Source organism: Gouania willdenowi, chromosome 22 (genome assembly GCF_900634775.1).
Source record: "Gouania willdenowi chromosome 22, fGouWil2.1, whole genome shotgun sequence".
Classification (NCBI taxonomy): Eukaryota; Metazoa; Chordata; class Actinopteri; order Blenniiformes; family Gobiesocidae; genus Gouania; species Gouania willdenowi.
This window is the reverse complement of record NC_041065.1, coordinates 33,002,858-33,024,857: the sequence shown is the minus strand read 5'-3', so window position 1 is coordinate 33,024,857 and position 22,000 is coordinate 33,002,858. Positions and strand designations below refer to the sequence as shown.

Here is a 22,000-nt window from a genome sequence, read left to right as displayed (position 1 = left end):
TTTATCAGCCGGAAAAGAAGTGTGACTTCAAATGCCTTTATCTTTTTTTTAATGAGTCGGAAATGATGGTTTACTGTGTTGAAGGACTTCAAAAAATATGAAAAGGTTACAATAAAAAAACAACCACATTATCAAATATACAAAGACTGATCAAAGTGATAGAAGCTGAACATCAGGCAATGCTGAGAGAAAAATAAGTTCTGATAAAAAGCCTTCTTTGATCCTCATTTCAAAACAACTAAATAGAAAAGAAAGAAATTTGCAATGCAAGGACATGATACGTCTTACAGTTATTTAATTCTGAAATGCAACAGCTTGAACATGACATTAGAATGAATATTGTTTTATTGATTACACCTGAATTCACATTACACAGGATCAACACAACAAATACACAAAATGACTCCAAAAACACACAACATTTATTAAAAAACTCACAGCACAGCAACTAAAACACAAAATGACAGAAAAATAATCAAAAAACAAATAAATAAATAAAAATAGTGCAAAAACTAATGGCACAGCAACTATAACACAAGAAAATACATAAAAATAATCAGAATTACACAAAACGACTCCAAAAACACACTAAATAACTCCAGAAACACGCAAAACGAAAGAAAAGCACACAAAATGACTTCAAAAACCCATGGCCCAGCAACTATAACACACGAAATGACAGAATAACAAAAATACACAAAATGACTCCAAAAATACACTAAGTTAAATATGTACATTTATATTGAAAATATGTTCGTTTTATGGTGTATTGTTTTGACAGTGAGGCTCTCCTGCTTCCGGTGTGGTGTTTGTTAACTTTGCTAACAAAGCGCCACGCTGCTAGCTGCGGTTTCCGCGCCGCAGAGTTTCATTTCTAGCATAACTACGGAAGCCGAGATGCTCACTGCTTTATGACGGTCTTGTGTGTCGGTCTGTTTGCTACTTCCTGCAAATGCCGCTCCAGCTCCTTCTTCTTTTTTTCCTTCTCCGGACCTCCGAGCAGACCCCTTCAGTCCTCCGAGCAGAGCCGTGAGAAGCTCCACCGCTGCGGGACCAGAACCAGGAACGAACCGGGTCAATGAACGCTCTGAATCCGACAGTTTGGAGCACTTTTCCGGGGCGTGGATGACTATTTAGTTCTCAAAAATAACAAGTGGTGAGTTGATGTTCTCATTAAAAGTAGCCGGTCAGAAACATGTGATTTAATCCAGCTAACTATGGCTTTAGTTCTACTAATTTAACTCCTTTAAAGGTTCTAAAGACGAACCCACACGGTGGCACTTTCACTTCCTCGTAGCGCTGAGCTTTACAGCTCCCTGTGTTAACTAGTGTGTACTAGTGTTCACACAGTGTGTACTAGTGTTCACACAGTGTGTACTAGTGTTCACATAGTGTGTACTAGTGTTCACATAGTGTGTACTAGTGTTCATCACTAACTCACACTTATAAAGTGATTGGAGTTCCAGTGGTGTCAAACATAGGGCCCACGGACCAAAGCCTATCACAGGACTTTCTGTGGCCCCCAAAGCAACTGCATGAAATGAAAGAAAATTACACAAAATAATTAACAAAAAACACAACACAGTAAATATTACAACATGACAGAGAAATAATCAAAACAACTAAAACACACAAAATGACAGAAAAATAACCAAAAACTAAAACGACGACTAAAAAAATGCACAAAATAACAAAAATACATAAAATAATCCAAAAACTCACAACACAGCAATTATAACACACAAAATACCAAAATAAATACACAAAATGACTTCAAAAACACACACATTTGACTCCAACAACACAGAAAAAGAACAAAAACCACAAAAATTTTAAGAAAAACAGACAAGATGACTTCATAAACCTAGAACACAGCAACTCTAACACAGAAAATGACAAAAATAACAAAAATATTCAGAATGCCTTAAAAATCTCACAGCACAGCAAAAAATATACACAAAATGACTTCAAAAACTTACAAGACAGTAGGGCTGGGTGATATATTGAGTTTTATATTTTGGTGATATAGAAAATTTCAATACCGCCTATATCTATATATATATTAATACCTTATTTTGTATTAAAATACTTGCTGTAGGAGTCGCTGCTATCGCTACTTCTCAGAACAGCATTAAATGTACAGTTCAATGGATTCCTGAGTGCGTCCTAACCCAGACATTCATCTAAACAAACCACACTACAGAACTCACTCACACGTGCTGTCTTTTAGAGGAGAAAAAGCCAAAAGTGGAACATATTGTGCAGCTGTTTGTTAATAAACGTGCCAGTGTGGTATTTTTCATCAGCAAATTTAACCCGAAATTGTTTTTCTGGGAAGACTTTATTTGATTTAAAATGATGGAGATTTATATTGTATATCACTATTTTGAGAAAAACTATTGAGATACGAGTTTTGGTCCATATCGCCCAGCCCTACATGACAGCAGCTATAATACATGAAATTACAGAATGAGAACAAAAATCAAAAACACACAAAATGATTCAATAAATACACAAAATGAGTCCAAAAACTCACAACACAGCAACTGTAACACAAAGAACATGAAATACACAATCCAGATGAATCTCTGTGTAGTCACTGAGGAACCAACCCAACATAACTGATAAAGATCAGTTCATGATTAACAGGGATGGATTTTTAAAATTTCTCCACTGATGAGAGATATGGATTTTTCCATTTTTTTGAAACTGATCCAGAATCAGTTAATTGATCCTGATCTACTCCAAGATATAATAGAAGATGGTCAACAGATAAACTAATGAATAAATAACTCCTGGTGGAGGAGTTCATCTCCATCTGGTAGAACAGAGCTCTGGCTAGTTCATCTATAACTTATTCGTTATCAGATTAGCATTAGATTTGCATTCAAGCTACTTTAATCTGAACCGTATTGACACAGAAACTCTCGGCTTCCCACTGAACAGACACTAGCTGTGTTTCCATTACTTTTGGAAATGCGCAAATTCTAAATAGCGCAATAAAAACTGGTAATGGAAACACCCATATTTTGAAAAAACCCTCAAATATTGCAAAAATATTGGAATTTCAGATGTTTCGATATTTAAATGTCGCAAAAGCGCTACGGAAACACCTTTTCCGCAAATACACCTCACGTGTGGACCGAAGAGGAGACCAGAGATGTCCAGAAAAAAATTAATAGAAGGCTAAAACTCGCGGCAAGTTGCCGCCGCTGCGCGCCGATGATGCGCAACACCAGGGGGCACTGTAACATATCTGCATGAGTAACATCATTTGTGTGTGGTTTGCTTGTAGTTGGTTTTGGTAATTTATTTAGGTGTATCAGTGCACATATTATATTCATAATATATCTTATATATACTGTACTCTTATATATGTGATTTTCGTAACCCAGTACCCTGGACGCAGGACTTTTAATTCATGATGATATTGATCATGAATGTTTTACAAAAAAAAAAAAAATACATATTCAATTCCATAGAGAAGAATTAAAAACATCTTCAAAATCTACTTTTTTCAAATTTGGTCTGTGAATTATTCTTACCAGCGACTCTTTTTTTGTTGTTGAATATTTCTTAAAGATAATGTTTATTTAATTTAGTTGAATGCAGTAATGTTGCGAATGTTAATATTTATTATATTATTGGGGAAATGTCTAGAGAGAATATTTGTTTTCCTTCAGTTACAGTCGCCAGATATTAGTTTGGACCAGCAGAGGGCGCAGTGTTCGGTTAGGATGCAGCTATTCTGCGCAGTGAGGAAGAGATGCTATGCACTAGCAGACAGAGCTAATAGAAAAACCTGACTTTTCCAGATATTCAGGTAATATTACAGATATTCTTTGGTGCTAAAGGGGTAAGGAGTTATTTATGAACATGTTTAAGAGTAGAAGGCAGTCAGAAAGCGAGTAGTAGGTGATTCCGCCCGCCGCCTACGCTTCTGGACATCCCTGGGAGACCCAGACATTTCTTAACATTAGACTTAATAATTATTAGTGCCACGTTAGACGTGAAACAACAAAGGAATACAGTGTTATAAGGAGGTTTTGAGCGTCCGTTTTCCTGCGACGAAGTCTCTCGGAAATAAAATTTCACGCGGGTTACGAGGCTCCAAAACAAGTGCATTTATTCTTGTAGACATTTAGAAATATCGCTTTTATTTTGTCTGTTTGTTTGTTTGTTTGTTGACTAAATGAAGGAGATATTTGACATGCGGTGGTTTCTCAGTAGATGGTCATAGTGAGGGCTGGATCTGAACCTTTCAGAGCAAACGAGCAAGAAAAACATGGTCTGGGCAATATATATATATCCAGATTTATATTTTGGCGATATAGAAAATGTACAATATCACCTATAACAATATATATATATATATATTATAGCTTATTTTGTATTAAAATACTCATTTCAGGAGTCAGACCTTCACCTAAAAATAATGCATTTATTTGCTATTAATCTTGGAAATCTTTCATCAACTTCCCTTTAAGAAGGTGTAGTCTGTCAAAATTCACTTTGAACTCTTTCAAAAAAACAAACGTTGACCCTTTTGATTTTTGGAAAAGTGAAATGTAAACGATTACTCGTTTTTTGGTGTATATAATAAATTTTATTCACGCAACTTCATTTTTATTTTGGACCCCAACTATGGGTTACTTCATTACTCGTGAATATATTGAAAATCCTTTACACAAGATCATGGTAGCCTCACTAAATTAAAAGATAATGATCATTTTTAGAATAAAAATATTCCCACAATCTGCAAACCAATCATTTGTGCGTTCAAACAGGAAGTTAAAGGGAAACAGTTCGCTCCTAATCCAGTGTTTTTTTAGGCTGATCCTCCTGGACGTGTCCAAACGTTGACTCAGGGCTGAGGTGTTCATTGTGGGTGTGTTTGCTTGTGTTTCCGTGTGTGTCGCTGCGCTGCGTGGCCTGTAATCAGAGAGGTAGAGAGTTCAGAGCGTCTGTAGCTCTGACTCTTTGTCTCAATGAATAAAAGGGATGGAAGTGGCTTGTGTTTCTGTGTCACTCTTTCCAGGAAGTTCTCCTCACAATTTCCTTTTATAGACGCAGAAAACAAAAGGCTTGTCAGTTTCCTGTAAACAGCTTGGTAACCCCCCCTCCCCCTCTTTCTGCTGTCCAGTGGTTCCAGTCTGTGGTCCGGGGATTCTTTCAGGACGAGGACGTGGGTTTCCCTTGACAACAACACACACATCAGGGAATAAAAATGTGAAACGGCGAAAGAGCAAAGAATGAGAAATTGAAATCAAATTTGCAAAATAGGAAAGTGTGAGGCTCTGAGAACAGATGGGATCTGTTGGGAAACACTACTTTCATATAAATGTAACTAAGAATGACGCCAGAATCATCCAAAAGTTTGAAGCTGAGAAAAAGGGAACAAGCTATGAGAAAGCTAACTGGTTTTTATAGCTTGTTTATTTAACCACTGAACCACGTGGGGCTGGTCCTCTTCAGTCCAGTAAAATATAACAATAATAATCAGTCATTCAAAGCTACTATTTCTGAGTCTGTAGCTTAGCTGAGCAGCAACTGCTAAAATCGAGTTACTACGAATGCATGAGATAACCTCAGTAACTTGATAAAACATTTTAGACACAAGCTCAAGTTTAGAAGTGAGTGTAAGTAGTTCAGTAATTGTGGCAGTAGCACTTTGTACACAAGCTTGTGGTGTTGTAGTACTCTAGACCGGTCTTTGTCATAACTCCCAAAAGTCTTGTTCTTGCCTTGGTCTTGTTTTGGTGTTGACCACCAAAAGTCTTGGTCTTGCCTTGGTTTTGGTCTCAACTACCAGAAGTCTTGATCTTGTCTTTGTCTTGTCTCCCAGAAGCCTTGATCTTCTCTTGGTCTCAATTAGGCCTGGGCCGATAGCAGATTTTGTTGGACAATATATTGTCCCACAAATTATTGCCGATAAACGATATTTTTGTCAACATTTTTTAGACCAAATTAACCACTAATGCAATAACATATCATATTAATGCAAGTACACCCTTTCAAATGCGACCAACTTGCATTTTTTACCATTGTAATTGGAATGTCAAGAACTTTTAAATATTTTAAACAAATAAAACAAGCAATTAAAATAAACTGGACTCTCAGTCTCTGTTAGCAAAAAAATTGCACTAATAAATATCACAAACAAAAACAATAAAATAGATCCTGTCTCTCCTCAGAAAAAAAAAACACCTCAAATGCAAAACCACACACAGCAAAAGCAATAAATAAAATGGTTTATCAAGTTTCTCTCAAAAAACAAAATATATTGAGGCTGGAAAACTTATCGAGTTCAATTTAATTTATCGTCTGGTTAATTGATTTATTAATTATGGGCCCAGGCCTACCCCCAGTACATGTTGGTCTCGCCAAGTCTTGGTCATGGATACTCTGGTCTTGAGCACAACACTACAAGCTCATAGCTAACAACGCTAACATTAGCACCTCCACCTGCTCACTGCTCACGCTAAAAGTTTCATCTGTTAGCTCTGATTTTTTCTTAAAGGTGCTTTAAGAGACTTACAATGGCAGCTGTGTGTGTGTGTGTGTGTGTGTGTGTGTGTGTGTGTGTGTGTGTGTGTGTGTGTGTGTGTGTGTGTGTGTGTGTGTGTGTGTGTGTGTGTGTGTGTGTGTGTGTGTGTGTGTGTGTGTGTGTGTGTGTGTGTGTGTGTGTGTGTGTGTGTGTGTGTGTGTGTGTGTGTGTGTGTGTGTGAGATGAAAAGGGGGAGCACGCCCAGTCCTTTCTGCAGCCTTGGAGCTATGAAATTCCTACATAGTCAACTTGTCGCTGCTTGGCCACACACACACACACACACACACACACACACACACACACACACAGAGTCTTTGAAAACCAACATTAAGGCTGGACTGCCTCTAATTTTGTCCTGTCGGGGCACGAACACACTTGTCCGATCCAAGATGGCTCAGGAATGAAGAGGCCTGCTTAGACCTGCTCTGTGAGGGGTTCTAGAGGAGAGAAAGATTTGAGGAGATAAGATAGCTCCATAACGCTGCTGTTGACGAGGATATAACCCTGGTTATTGATTACCTGGTGTTCTGTAGGACAGAGGAGACACAACCAGGTGAGTGTGTGCAGCTTCAGACAGAGACAAAACTGTATGGAAGGAACGTAATGTGATCTTCTGTTGCTCTATGTAACCATTCATTATCCACATCCACCTATCCAGTAGTTTTTGTGGTGACTTCGTTCCAGCTGACTCAGATACAGGCGGCCCACTATCATGGGATTAGCTGGGCTTGTCAAAGAACAGTATGTGCAATGTTCTCTCTTCACAGATAGAATACCTGAGGCAAGCGTACATGTAGCACTGTGAGAAGTTGAACCAGCGTTTTACTATCTGTAATAGAGCTGCGAACCCAGTGGTTCTCAAACTTTTCAGGCCGTGACCCTCAAAATAAAGGTCCCATAGAGCGGGGACCCCCACTGTAGCTGAAGGTGGTTGAACACAGACATGAACATTGAAGAACAGTCATGTGGAGACAGGACCATCTATAAGGGGAGAGATTTTTAGGGTCCATCCATAAAGTCAGTAAAATGACAGTGACAATAAGAGACAATAATGAGTTAACATGTGACATTGGGTGAAAAAGTGGTGGAAAGGGTTTATAAGTGCTGAACATGTCTGGAAAGTGGAAAAATGTGCAGAAAAGTCATTGAAAGTGTCAGAAATAGGAATAATGTAGCAAAATACATTAAAAGGAGTAAAAATATGGCAAGAAAAAGTGATGAAAATAGATTAAAAGGTGGAAAGTTAGGTGTAGTTGCAGAAAAAGGCTAAAAATGACATATACTAAGGATGCATATGTGCACGTGTGTGTGTTAGTCGTTGTTGGTTGAAGTCAGTGATTAAATGAGACTTTTTTTTTTCCTTCTCTCCCATTTTTAATTTTTGTGCATTTTTCTCTCATTTTGTGTCTCTTTATACATTTTTCTATCATTTTTTTGTGCATTTTCTATTTGTGTGTGTGTGTGTTCTTGGTGTCATTTAGTTGGTTTTTCTCTTGTTATATATTTGTCATTTTCTTTTGTTTTGTGTATTTTTCTTGTCATCTTGTGTATTACTCTGTCATTTAGTGCGTTTACTTTTGAGGCTGCTTGTGGCATTAAGCAGTTAATGTTAATAATAATTCAGTGGGATAAAAGTTGGCGTTGGGAAATAATAATGATGATGGTGATGATTCTTGTGTTCAGGTTCACGGGGCGTTGGAGGCGGTCCCTGCAGACGAGACTCCACTGTCTCATTTATTCAGGTAAATATTATTATTAGTCTTATTATTAAAAAGGTATTTGCAAAGTAAAAAAGGAAAAGTTCTTTTATCATTCTCTCTTCTTCCTCCTTCTTCTTCTTCTGCGTTGGTTACAGCCTCTGTCTCTGTCTGAGCCTCTGTTCCTTCCTCATTCATTTCTAACTGCGAGCGAGACACTACGTGTCACTTCCTGTTCCTTTAGATGGATTTGGAGGAACTTGTTTCATACGAGCAGTATTTTTTAACGCTGTCACGTCGTTTCCTGACTTTTTCCTGTGCAGGTGCTTTTGTGTGTAGATGTGTGACAGCGGAGTGTGTGAGGACAAGCCCCCCGCCCCCCCTGTCAGGATGAGCAGCCAAGGAGGAGGAGCCAAGGATCCCCAGTCGGCCAATCACAGCTCTCGGCCACTGCCGTCTGTCCCAGAGGAGAGGAAATCCAGGAACAAGATCATCTCCATTTTTGCGTCAGAGAAAGGTAAAGAATGAATGAATTGATTAATTAAGCATCGTCTGAAGAACTCATGGACGTTAAACATTTGAATATCAGGTGGAAGGAAGAAGGACCGCGACAAGGACCGGCCCGAGATCTCCTCTCCCTCAGACTTTGAACACACCATCCATGTGGGATTTGATGCTGTCACTGGAGAATTTACTGTAAGCAATAATAGTAATAAGCGACAAATCTGAGCTCCGTGACCCATTCACGTGTGGAACAACTACAGAGCAGTTTGATCTGAAGTGGGCTGCAGATTGTAAGGGGGGAAAACACGCAGTTTCAGCATTAATGTTCTCTAGTTTTCACCTGCATGTAAAAATAATTTAATTTACATAAATGTCCAAGCAATAAATGTCAGATTTCAGTCCCTGCAGAAGCGTTCACCAAAGTTTCTTTCATTTTGTGACTAATTTTTTATTTAATTTGGGGAAATTTTGTGGAATAATTTTATGACTTTTATGTGACTTTTATCATGTGATATAAGCGTGAGAAAATGAGTTTTGGAGGGACTGAGATATCTACAACTTTTGCGCTGGGCCCCATTTGGTGCTCTAAAGGGCCGAATTTGGCCCCCAGACCTTGAATTTGACACGTGTGTGTGATTTTTGATCAACTGCCTGTTTAAAACTTAGGACATTTGATTTGCATTATTAAAATTAAGATGTGTATTTTTATAACAGAATGAGATTTCACCACATGATTTTTCATCAAATGTTTATCAACAGGCAAGGTTTGCATTAATATTATGATGGAAATAAAAATAGTAATACTGGAATACAGTATAACTAAAATAGGGCAGAAAATAGATTTTGTCATTTTAAAAACATTTTCTAAACATCAGTTGTTCCACATGATATTTCGAAACTTTGAAAAACAGAATAAATCACAAATAAGTAATTTTTTTTGAAAATTCAAAGTGAGTGCATATATGAAGGAGAGGTACTACATAATATCGTCAATGACGTGAGGATTTCACCACATGATATTTAATAAAATGTTTATCAACAGGCAAGGTTAGCATGAATAATATAGAAATACTTATAAATCTCATACAGGACTGTAATAGAACTAAAATAGGGCAGAAAATACATTTTGATAGTTTTAGTCATTTTAGAGATTTTTTTCAAAACAGCAGTCATGTTCAGATAGTCACACCACATGATCTTTTGACACTTTGAATAATGTAATAAATCACAGAAGTCATTTAGTAGGTGACATTTAAAAAAGTTAGAACATATATATTAAGTTACTATGTATGTTGTATCTTTTTAAGCATTTAAACCTTTTTTTAACTAAAATAAATGCTTTTAGACAGAATATTTAGGTGTGTGTTTCCATTTAAATGCCTTAAACATCAGCATACATGCTTGTATGTATTATATATATTGTGTGTGTGTTCAGGGCATGCCTGAGCAGTGGGCTCGTCTCCTCCAAACCTCCAACATCAGTAAATCAGAGCAGAAACAAAACCCTCAGGCTGTCCTGGACATTCTGAAGTTCTACGACTCCACCAGTGGAAAACAGAAATACCTCAGCTTCTCTGCCTCTGGTCAGTTGTGTTTTTTACTTCCTCAGCAGATCAATCATCTCGTACGTGTCCTCACTCTCACTTTCTCTCTCCGTCGTCTCTTTTACAGATAAAGATTCCCAATCGGTGAGCAGCTCTGCTTTGTTTCCCTCTCTCACATTTCTATCTCCTACTTTTATTCATCTGTGCGTGCGTGCGTGCGTGTGTGTGTACTTTGGCAGCCCAGCAAACAGGGAAACACAAGCTCACCATCAGGCAAAGATGGAGATGACGATGATGATGATGATGCCCCTCCCCCAGTGGTGGCTCCTCGACCAGAGCACACCAAATCAGTGAGACACGTTTATTTTTATACCACGAAAACTGATTATTCAGCTTTTCTGCTTTTTCTTCATACGTTAGAGCAGACATGGGCAGCTTTGAACACAGTGGGCGGAGCCACAAAGGTGTGACTATCTGATCTGAGGGTCACATGATACACAACATTCATGTTAGCATTAGAATAATGACCAATCAGAGCATTAACACAGGAAACAACAAAGAGTTTGTGTGTTTTTGTTGTTCTATATGTTTGTGTTGTTTTGTGTATTTTGTGTACATATTTCTCTGTGTGTTTTGTTGTCATTTTGTGTGTGTTTCTTTTGTTTTTGTGTATTTTTCAGTCACTTTGTTTGTCTTTAGTGTCATCTTTGTGTATATTTGTTGTTGTTATGCGTATTTTTCTATCGTTTTGTGTGTTTTTGGATTGAATTTGTGCATTTACTTTGGGGACTGCAGAAAATTAAAGCAAGGGCTGCATGTGGCCCCCAAACCACTAGTTGCCCATGTCTGCTTTAGACACAGACTTATAACTGTTCTATAAAAGAAAATTACAATTATCACTAATTGGGTTAAAATGGGTGTGTTGTGATAATTCTGTTACAAAGTAAAGTAATCCGTCCTTTTTCTTCTTCTATGAGGTGTACACACGGTCAGTGATTGACCCGATCCCGGCTCCAGACGGTGACGGCGCCTTGAAATCTGCCGACAAACAGAAAAAGAAAGGAGGAAAGATGACGGACGAGGAGATCATGGACAAACTACGTACGTTGACAAACACTCAGAGGTTTTTACTGGTGAAGGTTTGGAGCCACGCCTCTATTTGTGTAACTCACAGGAACCATCGTCAGCATCGGAGATCCCAGGAAGAAATACACTCGCTATGAGAAGATCGGCCAGGGGTGAGGACTGGAGGACAAAACAAATAATAATAATATCAGAGATCAGAGAAGTACACAAACATGCTGATTTCTCCTTTCTAATGTCTAGGGCTTCAGGCACCGTGTACACGGCCATTGATGTTGCAACAGGACAAGAGGTTTGTGTCCTTCATGTTGATTCAAAATCTAGCTCTAAAGAAATCAACTCAAGCTACTGATTTATCCCAGAAAAATTGAAGTGCAGTTTACAGTAGGACTACAGTCACCACCATGTTTGGAATTACACATTTGTTTTGTTTCTGTTTCATTGTTTTTTACTGTTCAGATACTTTACTGCTTTTAAACTCCATAAATAGGCTTTAATAGAGTCAACTACTTTTATGAATTTTATATCTATATGCTTTAGATGATTTACAGAAGCTGATGGAGATACACTGAATGTTTGGATCGTCAACAATATAACAGTAGTTTTAAATCTTTTTGTTGTCCTTTTGTGTATTATTTTGTCACTGTGTGATTTTATTTAGTTTTTTTGTATTTTGTTATTTAGTGTGTTTTTCTTTGATTTTGTGTATTCCTCTTAATTTTGTATATTTGTTTTGTGTATTTTTATATTGTTTTTGTGTCTTTTTGTTGTCTGTTTGTTTTTATGTGTTTTATTTAGTTTTGTGTATTTTTTGTAATTTTCTGTCTTTTTCTGTTGTGGTTTTGTGTGTTTTTTGGAATCAATTTGTGCATTAACTTTTGGGACTACAGATAATTAGGCCGAGAGCTGCGTGTATTATTTGTCACGTCTGTGTAATTTTTTGTCATGAGTATATTTTTATTTAGTTTTTATGTAATTTGTCCTTTTGTTTATTCTTTTGTCACGTGTGTAATTCTAATTAGTTTTTATGTATTTATGTTGTCCTTTTGTTTAATTTTTTTTGTGTGGTTTTACTTTTATTTTGTGTAAATGTGTTAGTGAAATGACTACGATGGACAAGTTTGCATTTAATCAGTCGGTGTCATCAGAAGTCTTTGCCCAAGTCTTCCTCCCATTTACCGTTAATGTTTTCCAAAGAGGAGATGAGGGCACATAATACAGAAATAGAATCCTTTAGGAGTGAATCTATAGGAGTGGGGGACGCAAGATGGGAAAACTTTGGTTTTTTTTTCTGAAAAAACTACGAATTTGCAGCTTATTAAAGAAATGTGATTACCAAAGTGCATATTTTCCATATAACTGTTCAAATAAGGCCGATGTATTGACCCTCAGATCAGATACAGTCACATATATAAAGGTTTTTAAATGAAAGGAAATCTGTATCCAACAAGGAAGGAGGGAAAACTGGGTTGGTTGTGATTGGAGCTCAGCAAATTCATTAAAATATGTGATATATTGATATTTTACATGTTTTTAATTTTTTCAGGTGGCCATCAAACAAATCAACTTGCAGAAGCAGCCGAAGAAAGAACTAATTATCAACGAAATCCTGGTCATGAAGGAGATGAAAAATCCAAACATTGTAAACTTCCTCGACAGGTGACGATGACGCACAGCACGCTGTTATATGTAATAATGGATTTGTAATAGGAATGAGACTCTGTGTCTATATCTGTAGCTTCCTGGTCGGAGACGAGCTGTTTGTGGTGATGGAGTATTTGGCCGGTGGTTCACTGACTGACGTAGTGACGGAGACGTGTATGGATGAAGCTCAGATTGCTGCCGTCTGCAGAGAGGTAACAACAACTAAATAAACTCGAAAGTTTGAAACTTTTCCCAACACTGGAAGTGAAAAATGGCCAATTACAAGAGAAATAAAAATATAGTGACTCAAAACCAGACATGATGACGACAAAAATATATTTTTTAAATATACAAAACAAAAACGGAAAATGAATCAACACCCAAAGCAACGAAATTACAAAAAAGGCTCCAAAAACACACAAAAAACAACACAAATACAAAAACACAATGACGTAACAACCGAAATACACAAATAACAAAAATATACAAAATGACAACAAAAACACAGAATAAATCAACATACAAGACAATAATGGAAATACAGGAAAAAATAACGCAAAACATAAAACAAAAACGAACGACGAATTTACAAATAAGCCTCCAAAAATACACAAAACAACAAAAATAAATAAAAGAAAAACACAGAATGAATCAACACGCAAAATAACTACGGAAATACACAAAGTGACGGAAGAATATAAATATCCAAAATGACAACATAAACACAAACTCTTTGTAGTTTCCTGTGTTAAAGCTAGGGTAGGTAATTTTCTCAAGATACATTTTTTAAGTTTTTGGTTGAAATTGTCTTTATGTCCTGACAGAAATTCTCTGAAAGAAGGAATGAAGAAAATCCATCATCTGTAGCAGCTGTAAATCTGTAATAACTTCAACCAATCACGTCTCCATGTCTCCCGGCTTGTTCTCGATCCCTTGCATGCACGAGCTCACACTGAAAGTGCGTCACCGCTGACAGAGTTAAAACAGAGTTTTTAGTCACGTTTTTTAACATATATAATGATAAAGTTTATTGTTTATTTACTGCTACATGAGACAACAACGTTTCTACACAATACAAGTGATGAGCTGAGCTCCTCTTCTGCAGCAGCTGTAAGCATGCATGTGAGTGAGACGGAGCACAGAGGGGAGGGGCGAGGGGGGTAATGGCGGAGCTGTCGGGGAGGCTACATTCAAAATCATGCTAGCTTTCGAAAATCGCCTACCCTACCTTTAAATGCTCTGATTGGTTGTTATTCTAATGCTGACATGAATGTTGATCATGTGACCCTCAGATCAGATACAGTCACATGTTTGTGGCTCCGCCCCCTGTGATAAGTTACTCATCTCTGTATGAGATTACTGTAAAGTGTGTGTGTGCGTGTGTGCGTGCGTGCGCGTGTGCAGGTTCTTCAGGCTCTAGAGTTCCTTCATGCAAACCAAGTCATCCACAGAGACATCAAGAGTGACAACGTCCTGCTGGGAATGGATGGATCAGTCAAACTCAGTGAGCACACACACACACACACACGTTGCTGTTATATTTTACATCACAGCCTGTCTTATTTATATTTGTTCTTTTTTATCTTTGCAGCTGATTTCGGCTTCTGCGCTCAGATCACACCAGAGCAGAGCAAACGCAGCACCATGGTGGGAACGCCGTACTGGATGGCTCCAGAGGTGGTGACCAGGAAGGCCTACGGACCCAAAGTGGACATCTGGTCCCTGGGAATCATGGCCATAGAGATGGTGGAGGGAGAACCTCCATATCTCAATGAGAACCCCCTCAGAGTGAGTCAACTCTGATTGTTTTACTCAAGTCGTTCTCATAGTTCACACAATGCTTTGTGGGATTTGGAGTCTAGTAGAATGCACAGAAGTGCTTTTATTATCCGTTACGATACAGATACAGATATTATATCCTTGTTTTTTAACCGATATCTGCACCAATTACTTATACTTTTATGACTTATTTTGTTGTGTGGAATATTAGAGAAGGATTGATTTAGTGATTTTATGTATACTCAGCAACATTAGGGATGAGAAAAACTGACCCATTTATAGTTTTATAGTTAACCAATGACTTGCATATGTTTTAACCTTAAACTACAAAAGAGAATTAGATTAGAATTAAAACAGAGCCATTAGTGGAAGAAAAAACACTTTTTTTAAATCATTTGATTACCTTTTCTTTTTTTAAATTTATGCCTGGGTTTCTGTTTCTGTTTTAAAGTCTTTTGTTGCTTTTTTTAGTCTGAATTTATATATTTTGGGTTTTTTGTTATTATATATATATATATAATATTTTTTTATCCATTTATTTTTTCGATCTGGTTTTTATTTCTGTGGTCTGTGTTTTAGGGGGTCTGGGTTTTTTATTTATCTGGTTTTTTTTTTTGTTTGTTTTTTTTTTACATATATATATACTGTACATAGTCTTGGTTTTTTTGGTCTGATTTATTTTTGTGGGGGTTCATGATTTATTTAATTGTTTTATTTTTTTTTGGGTCATAACTTTTTTTTTTTTCATTTTCATCTGACACTATTTTGGGATGCCATAAGCTCCTCCCACACACAACACAGGTGGAGGCAGGCAGTGGCTTTTTTAGGGGCAGGGAGGAAGAAACACTTTCTGCATTATATATTATCTACCTACCTACCTACACAATATGTGACCTGACAATGTGTTTATTAGTTAAAGAATAAAGTGCAGCCTAATTACAAAGTATGTAATTGTTGTTGTTGTTGTTGTTGTTGTTGTTTTTAGGCTCTCTATTTAATTGCCACCAATGGGACTCCTGAGCTGCAGAGTCCAGAGAAACTTTCTCCTGTCTTTAAATCCTTCCTGTCTCGTTGTCTGGAGATGGATGTGGAGAAACGAGGGTCAGGACGAGAACTGCTGCAGGTGACACCAACAAAACCATTTATTTTTTCCTTAATAATCACACTCATTACAGACAACTCCATTAATCATAATAAACATGTTTGACACGATTAGTTTAATAATTAATTTCATATTTAGGGATGTAACGATTAATCGTAAGGCAGTTAAAAATAGATTCATAGGTATCACGGTTCACATCGATACCGTGAAAATTGAATCGCAGTACTTTTTTTAAACAGCAGAGGGCGCTATATATTTAGCCTTCTCTTGTCCAGAAGTGTAGACGGCGGGCGTAATCTGCTACTACTTTCTTTCTGGTGGCCTTCTACTCTTAAACGTGTTCATAAATGATTCCTTACCCCTTTAGCACTGAAAGAATGTCTGTAATGTTACGTGAATATCTGTAAAAGTCACGCTTTTCTATTAGCTCTGTCTGCTAGTGCATAGCATCTCTTCTTCACTGCAAGAATATCTGCATGCCAACCGACCACTGGGTTACCAGCGCCCTCTGCTGGTCCAAACCAGCAGAGGGTGCTGACATAAATACAGTGAAATGACTGTTTTTTTTTTTTTTTTTTTAAAGTCCAATTGTTAAGGTACAAAATACATTTTCAGTTGCACTTTTTAAAAAGAAAAAGAACTATTATGCAGTTTTGCATTGTTTACTATAGAACCAGAATTTAAACTAATAGGCTTCTTCTTCATTTGTAATATTCCTTTATTTATTTCATTCAAGATTTATTTTTAGTTAAATTGCATTGTTTTGAATAGTTTGTCAAGGGATTCTTTTGACAGCCGTTAGCTACACATGCTAAAGCTAATCTGTTATGGTTTCATTTATTTTGACAACTTTTTTAAGGAAATTTACTTTATTCTCCTGACACGTTTCAACTTCCACCTGTCAATTTTCCTCAGAGGCATCTACTGATTGCTTTGATGTGTCCGTATGAGGTCTTTCTTCAAGAAAGCATCAAAGCATTTACTGATAGTACATTTCCTGAAAAAATGTGAAACCATAAACATATTATTTGAAAAAAGAAGACAAAATAAACTTGCTAGAATTGCTACAGATGTGATTTTGTCCCGTAAACATGTGGGTGAGGGTTTATTTCTATTATTAGTCTCTATGACGTCCATTTACGCAGATAAATCATGTATAAATGTGATATTTTCCTAAAACATGCACGTAAGGCTTTATTCAGTGTCATGTTGTAATTTTCTTAAGACAAAATTAATCGAAAATTATTTAAAAATCAATAGCAACAATATTCAGGAAGTGAATTCCATATTTTCTGTTTTTCGCTATCATGGCTGTATTTGTTTGTGGTTAAATTATCTTGAATGATGTTATGTATTTAACGAGCGTTCTTTCTATCCATCTGTAGCATCCATTCCTGAAGCTGGCCAAGCCTTTGTCCAGCCTCACTCCGCTCATCCTCGCAGCTAAGGAGGCCATGAGGAGCAACCGCTAGCACCCAAAGACTGACGTTAGCATTAGCCTTAGCATCCTGCTCACTTTAAGCCTTCACAAGGCTGCAAATCATCTCATTGTTTCTGATATCGATACTCTGTGCAGCGTCCACTCTGTTGGAATAATGTTGCCTTTGGTATTAGAAAAATGCAGTTTTACAATTTTACGGTGCTGGATATTTTGGAAACTATGCAAATCTTCCTTTATTTGTTTCGGCAGATATGTCAAAAAAGTTGTTTTCTGGAAGACTGCATGATAATTTGTGTTTTTTAGTAGCTGAATCCACTAAAAATTAGTAAATTCAAAATGGCCGCCATCCATATTGGCTATTTCGTCTTAACTTTGGTTCTTTTTTACATAGAAGCATAATCTCAGTGGTGAATTATAGGTTTCCAGGGTCAATGAATTCAATAATATACCTTAAAATGACAAATATGTGCTCATAACAAGATACAAGATGGCTGCCAACAGTATTGCCATTTTCAATCTTGTCGCAACTTTGATTCTGTTAGACGTAGAAACATGATCTTTGTGGCAAAATGTATAATTTTTTTGCCATGAAATAGCTTAAAATACTGTAAACTGCATCAAGAGCAAGAAATAAAATGGCCACCACAACACTATACACAAGGAAAGGGTGAATTTGTGATTTGTGTAAGACAAAGATGTCTTTTAAAGGATGAACGATTTGATTTAAATCCCCAACAAAACATGAATTAATATATCAATTTTAATTTATTTCTCAGGAAGATTATATCCATTGTGTTCCTGGTGCATAAGCTTTAATCTGATGATGTTTTTATTTTGTAGTACTTGCCAATATTTACAATGATTAAACTTTTGATGTAGATGTCTGATATTCTACAGTATTTAAAGCTATTTCATGACCATCCTTGTCCCCAAAAACCTATATTTTGCCACAAAGATCATGTTTCAATGTCTTACCAGAACCAAAGTTATGGCAAGATTGAAATTGTTAAAACTCCCATGTACAAATGTTCGTGCTTTCTTCCAGAAGTGAACATCTTAGCCTAATATTGCTTCATATCTGCTGGGCTAATTTGATTGTGTCCATTAAAAATAAAAAGTTGTTTTTCCCAATGAAATGCTTTCGTTTGTTCATCTCGGCCCTGTGTGATAGAAGCTGATCTCCTGCTGTAACTACAATACACACACATTTGATGCAATTGTCTCTTTTAAATGTGCAAAACTGTATATTATGTAATGTCTTGTATTTTTGAAAACATTTAAATGTTTGCTACTGTTTTTATATTTGTAACTAACGCAGCCAAAGAGAATTTCCAGTTTTTCCTCAGCATGTTTTTAAGAATTTCTTTGTAATTTTACTAAAACTATTAAAATCTCAACCCCAATACTGTATCTGTAATATTTGCACCTGAGGAGAACGTTGTAAATGCTCAAACATTTTTTTAATTTGTGCCTTATTATTATGTTTTACTGGAACCACCAGTGACTACCAGGAATAGTCTGGTTGACCACCAAGTACAGATTGGTGACAGCTGGAGAGACAGTGGACAGCCCGGAAAGACGGCACCGGGGCAGTCAGGGGTAGCATCCCGAGCTGCATCTTCTGAGAGGAAGAAACCCACATCAAGCTACAGATCGACCTACAAGAGAGATACCCCCAGGGAAGAGGAGAAGGGACCTCTTGCAGAGCTGCGCAGCATAATCCGCAAGAGGCTGATGACCTTGAGAAGGGCAGAGTGGCACAGGAGGAGGAGGAAAGAGAGGTCCAGGAAGCGAGCTGTCTTCCTTGCAAATCCGTTTGGGTTCACAAAGCAGCTGCTAGGACAGAAGCGCAGTGGCCAACTTACCTGCTCCAAAGCTGAGGTCGACCACTACCTCAAGGAGACCTACAGTGATTCCTGCAGAGAGCAAGACCTGGGCCCCGGCAGGTCCCTAATTGATCCACCTGCACCAACTTGGGATTTCAACGGGAAGGAGCCCGCTTGGAAGGAGATTCAGGAAGTGGTCAAAAGGGCCAGAGCGAGCTCTGCTCCGCGGCCCAGTGGAGTACCTTATAAGGTGTATAAGAACTGCCCCAGGCTACTCCACAGGCTTTGGAAGATCCTGAAGGTAATCTGGAGGAAGGGCAAAGTGGCTGACCAGTGGAGACAGGCAGAGGGTGTGTGGATCCCGAAGGAGGAAAAGTCACAGAACATCAACCAGTTCTGAGCCATCTCGCTGCTAAGTGTTGAAGGGAAGATCTTCTTCAGCCTCGTCTCTAGGCGACTGACAGACTTCCTCCTGAAAAACTCCTACATCGACACCTCGGTCCAGAAAGGAGGGATCCCAAAGGTTTCCGGGTGTCTGGAGCACACAGGTGTGGTCACCCAGCTCATCAGGGAAGCCAGAGAGAACAAGGGCGACCTGGCTGTGTTGTGGCTGGACCTTGCAAACGCCTATGGATCCATACCCCACAAGCTGGTCGAAGAGGCTCTAAACAGGCACCACGTCCCAAAGAAGGTCAAAGATCTGATCCTGGACTACTATTCCAACTTTAGCCTGAGAGTCTCCTCTGGATCAACAACTTCAGACTGGCACAAACTCGGAAAAGGAATCACAATGTACAATTTCTGTCATCCTCTTTGCACTGTCCATGAACATGCTGGTTAAGTCTGCGGAAGTTCAGTGCAGGGGGCCCCTCAGTAAGTCCGGAGTCCGACAGCCACCAATCCGAGCCTTCATGGATGACTTGACGGTGACAACGACATCTGTCCCAGGCTGCAGGTGGATTCTAAGTGGCCTTGAGGAGTTGATCTCGTGGGCTCGTATGAGCTTTAAGCCAGCTAAGTCTAGGTCCCTTGTGCTGAAGAAAGGGAAGGTCACTGGCAAGTTTAGTTTCTCCCTTGGCGCCACCAAGATTCCATCACTAACAGAGAAACCAGTGAAGAGCCTGGGAAAGGTGTTCAACTGTAGCCTGAGAGACGCAGCTTTCACACAATCAACGAATCAGGAGCTGGAGACCTGGTTGGCCGCGGTGGACAAGTCTGGCCTCCCTGGAAAGTTCAAGGCCTGGATTTACCAGCATGGCATTCTCCCTCGGATCCTCTGGCCCCTCTTGGTCTATGATTTCCCATTTCAACAGTGGAAGGCTTCGAGATGAGCTTCAGCAGGTTTCTCCGCAGGTGGCTAGGACTGCCGCGAAGCCTGAGCAGCATTGCCCTATATGGGCAAAGCAACAAGCTGAAGCTCCCTATGAGCAGCCTAAGTGAAGAGTTCATGGTGACCCGGTCCAGGGAGCTGCTCCAATACCGGGAGTCTAGTGACCCAAAGGTTGCCCAGGCTGGGATTGAGGTCCGGACGGGACGGAAGTGGAGAGCTGCTGTGGCCGTGGATGTTGCTGAGTTTAGGGTACGGCAGAGGGTACTGGTGGGCAAAGTGGCACAAGGAAGAGCTGGCCTGGGTAGTGGTAAAACTCACTTTAATAAAGCAAAGAAGAGAGAGAAGAGGGCGCTGATCCTCGAGGAGGTGCGAGCAGGACGAGAGGAGAAGCGGGCCAGCCAGATGGTGGGAATGCGGCAGCAGGGAGCCTGGATGAGATGGGAGCAAGCGCTGGAGCGTATGATCACATGGACCGAGCTGTGGAAAGCTGAGCCCCACCGAATCAAATTCTTGATCCAGGCGGTTTATGACATGCTGCCTAGCCCATCCAACCTTTGCATCTGGGGGAAGGCAGAGACACCGGCTTACCGGCTTGCCCCCTCTGCCAGAGGAGAGGAACCTTGGAGCACATCCTCAGCTGCTGTTGGAAAGCCCTGGGTGAAGGGCGCTACCGCTGGAGACACGACCAGGTCCTTAAGGCAATAGCTAATTCCATCTGCTGCGGGATTAGCCACAGCAAGAGCCTTCGCCCAGTGAAGAAAAACATCACTTTCGTCAGAGCTGGGGAGAAGGTTGCAGTGACCACCCAAAATACCTCCCCTGGCCTGTTGGCAACGGCGCGTGATTGGGAGCTAAAGGTTGACCTGGGGAAGCAACTAAAGTTCCCCGAAGAGGTCACAAAAACAACTTTGAGGCCAGACATTGTGATTACTTCAGTAGCCACCAAGCAGGTAGTTCTTCTGGAGCTTACTGTGCCTTGGGAGGACCGAATGGAGGAGGCCCATGAGAGGAAGAGGGCTAAGTACTCCGAGCTAGTGGAGGAGTGCAGGAGCAATGGTTGGCGGGCAAGATGCCAATCCATCGAAGTAGGATGCAGAGGATTTGCGGGCCAGTCTCTCTGCAGGGCCTACAAGATGCTGGGTATTGCTGGAGCCAGCCAGCGAAAGGCCATCAAGTTGGCTACAGATGCTGCAGAAGTGGCATCAAGGTGGCTGTGGATCAGAAGAGGAGAGAAGTGGCACGTAGGGTAGCGCTACCTGGGCACAAGCTGGGGCTTGATCAACCCCAGTTGGGTCGCCTGGAGGAGGGGGTCTGATTGTTGAAAGACCCAAAACCCCCAGTGATCCCAGGTTACATCACTGATGATGTGTCCAGGGGCACCACAAGGTGTATTTGAGAACTATTATTATCATGGACAAGTTAACAGGTTTTAAATTACATCACAGCCAATAATAATCCTCCATTAAACACAAAACAGACTTGAGTCCACAAATAAAATTGCTG

The 22,000-nt window shown here is 39.2% G+C and overlaps 1 protein-coding gene and 1 pseudogene across 3 annotated transcripts; both read left to right on the top strand.

Moving 5' to 3' along the window:
- Positions 1-892: 892 nt before the first annotated feature.
- LOC114456306 (serine/threonine-protein kinase PAK 2-like) lies at positions 893-18,736 on the top strand. 3 transcript variants are annotated; one of them, XM_028437967.1, is made up of 17 exons: positions 893-1,156; positions 5,144-5,185; positions 8,231-8,289; positions 8,568-8,761; positions 8,834-8,940; positions 10,184-10,331; positions 10,420-10,436; positions 10,532-10,642; positions 11,270-11,393; positions 11,467-11,530; positions 11,619-11,667; positions 12,922-13,034; positions 13,114-13,231; positions 14,424-14,523; positions 14,611-14,807; positions 15,784-15,921; positions 17,286-18,736. In XM_028437967.1, exons 4-17 carry the CDS (start codon positions 8,584-8,586, stop codon positions 17,370-17,372), a joined length of 1,551 nt encoding a protein of 516 aa, XP_028293768.1. In that variant the 5' UTR covers positions 893-1,156; positions 5,144-5,185; positions 8,231-8,289; positions 8,568-8,583; the 3' UTR covers positions 17,373-18,736. The 3 variants fall into 3 exon arrangements, with proteins under 3 accessions (XP_028293768.1, XP_028293766.1, XP_028293765.1); XM_028437965.1 differs by lacking the exon at positions 5,144-5,185; XM_028437964.1 differs by lacking the exons at positions 893-1,156; positions 5,144-5,185 and adding an exon at positions 6,862-7,100.
- LOC114455896 (uncharacterized) lies at positions 17,829-21,775 on the top strand (annotated as a pseudogene).
- The last annotated feature ends 225 nt before the right edge of the window (positions 21,776-22,000 follow it).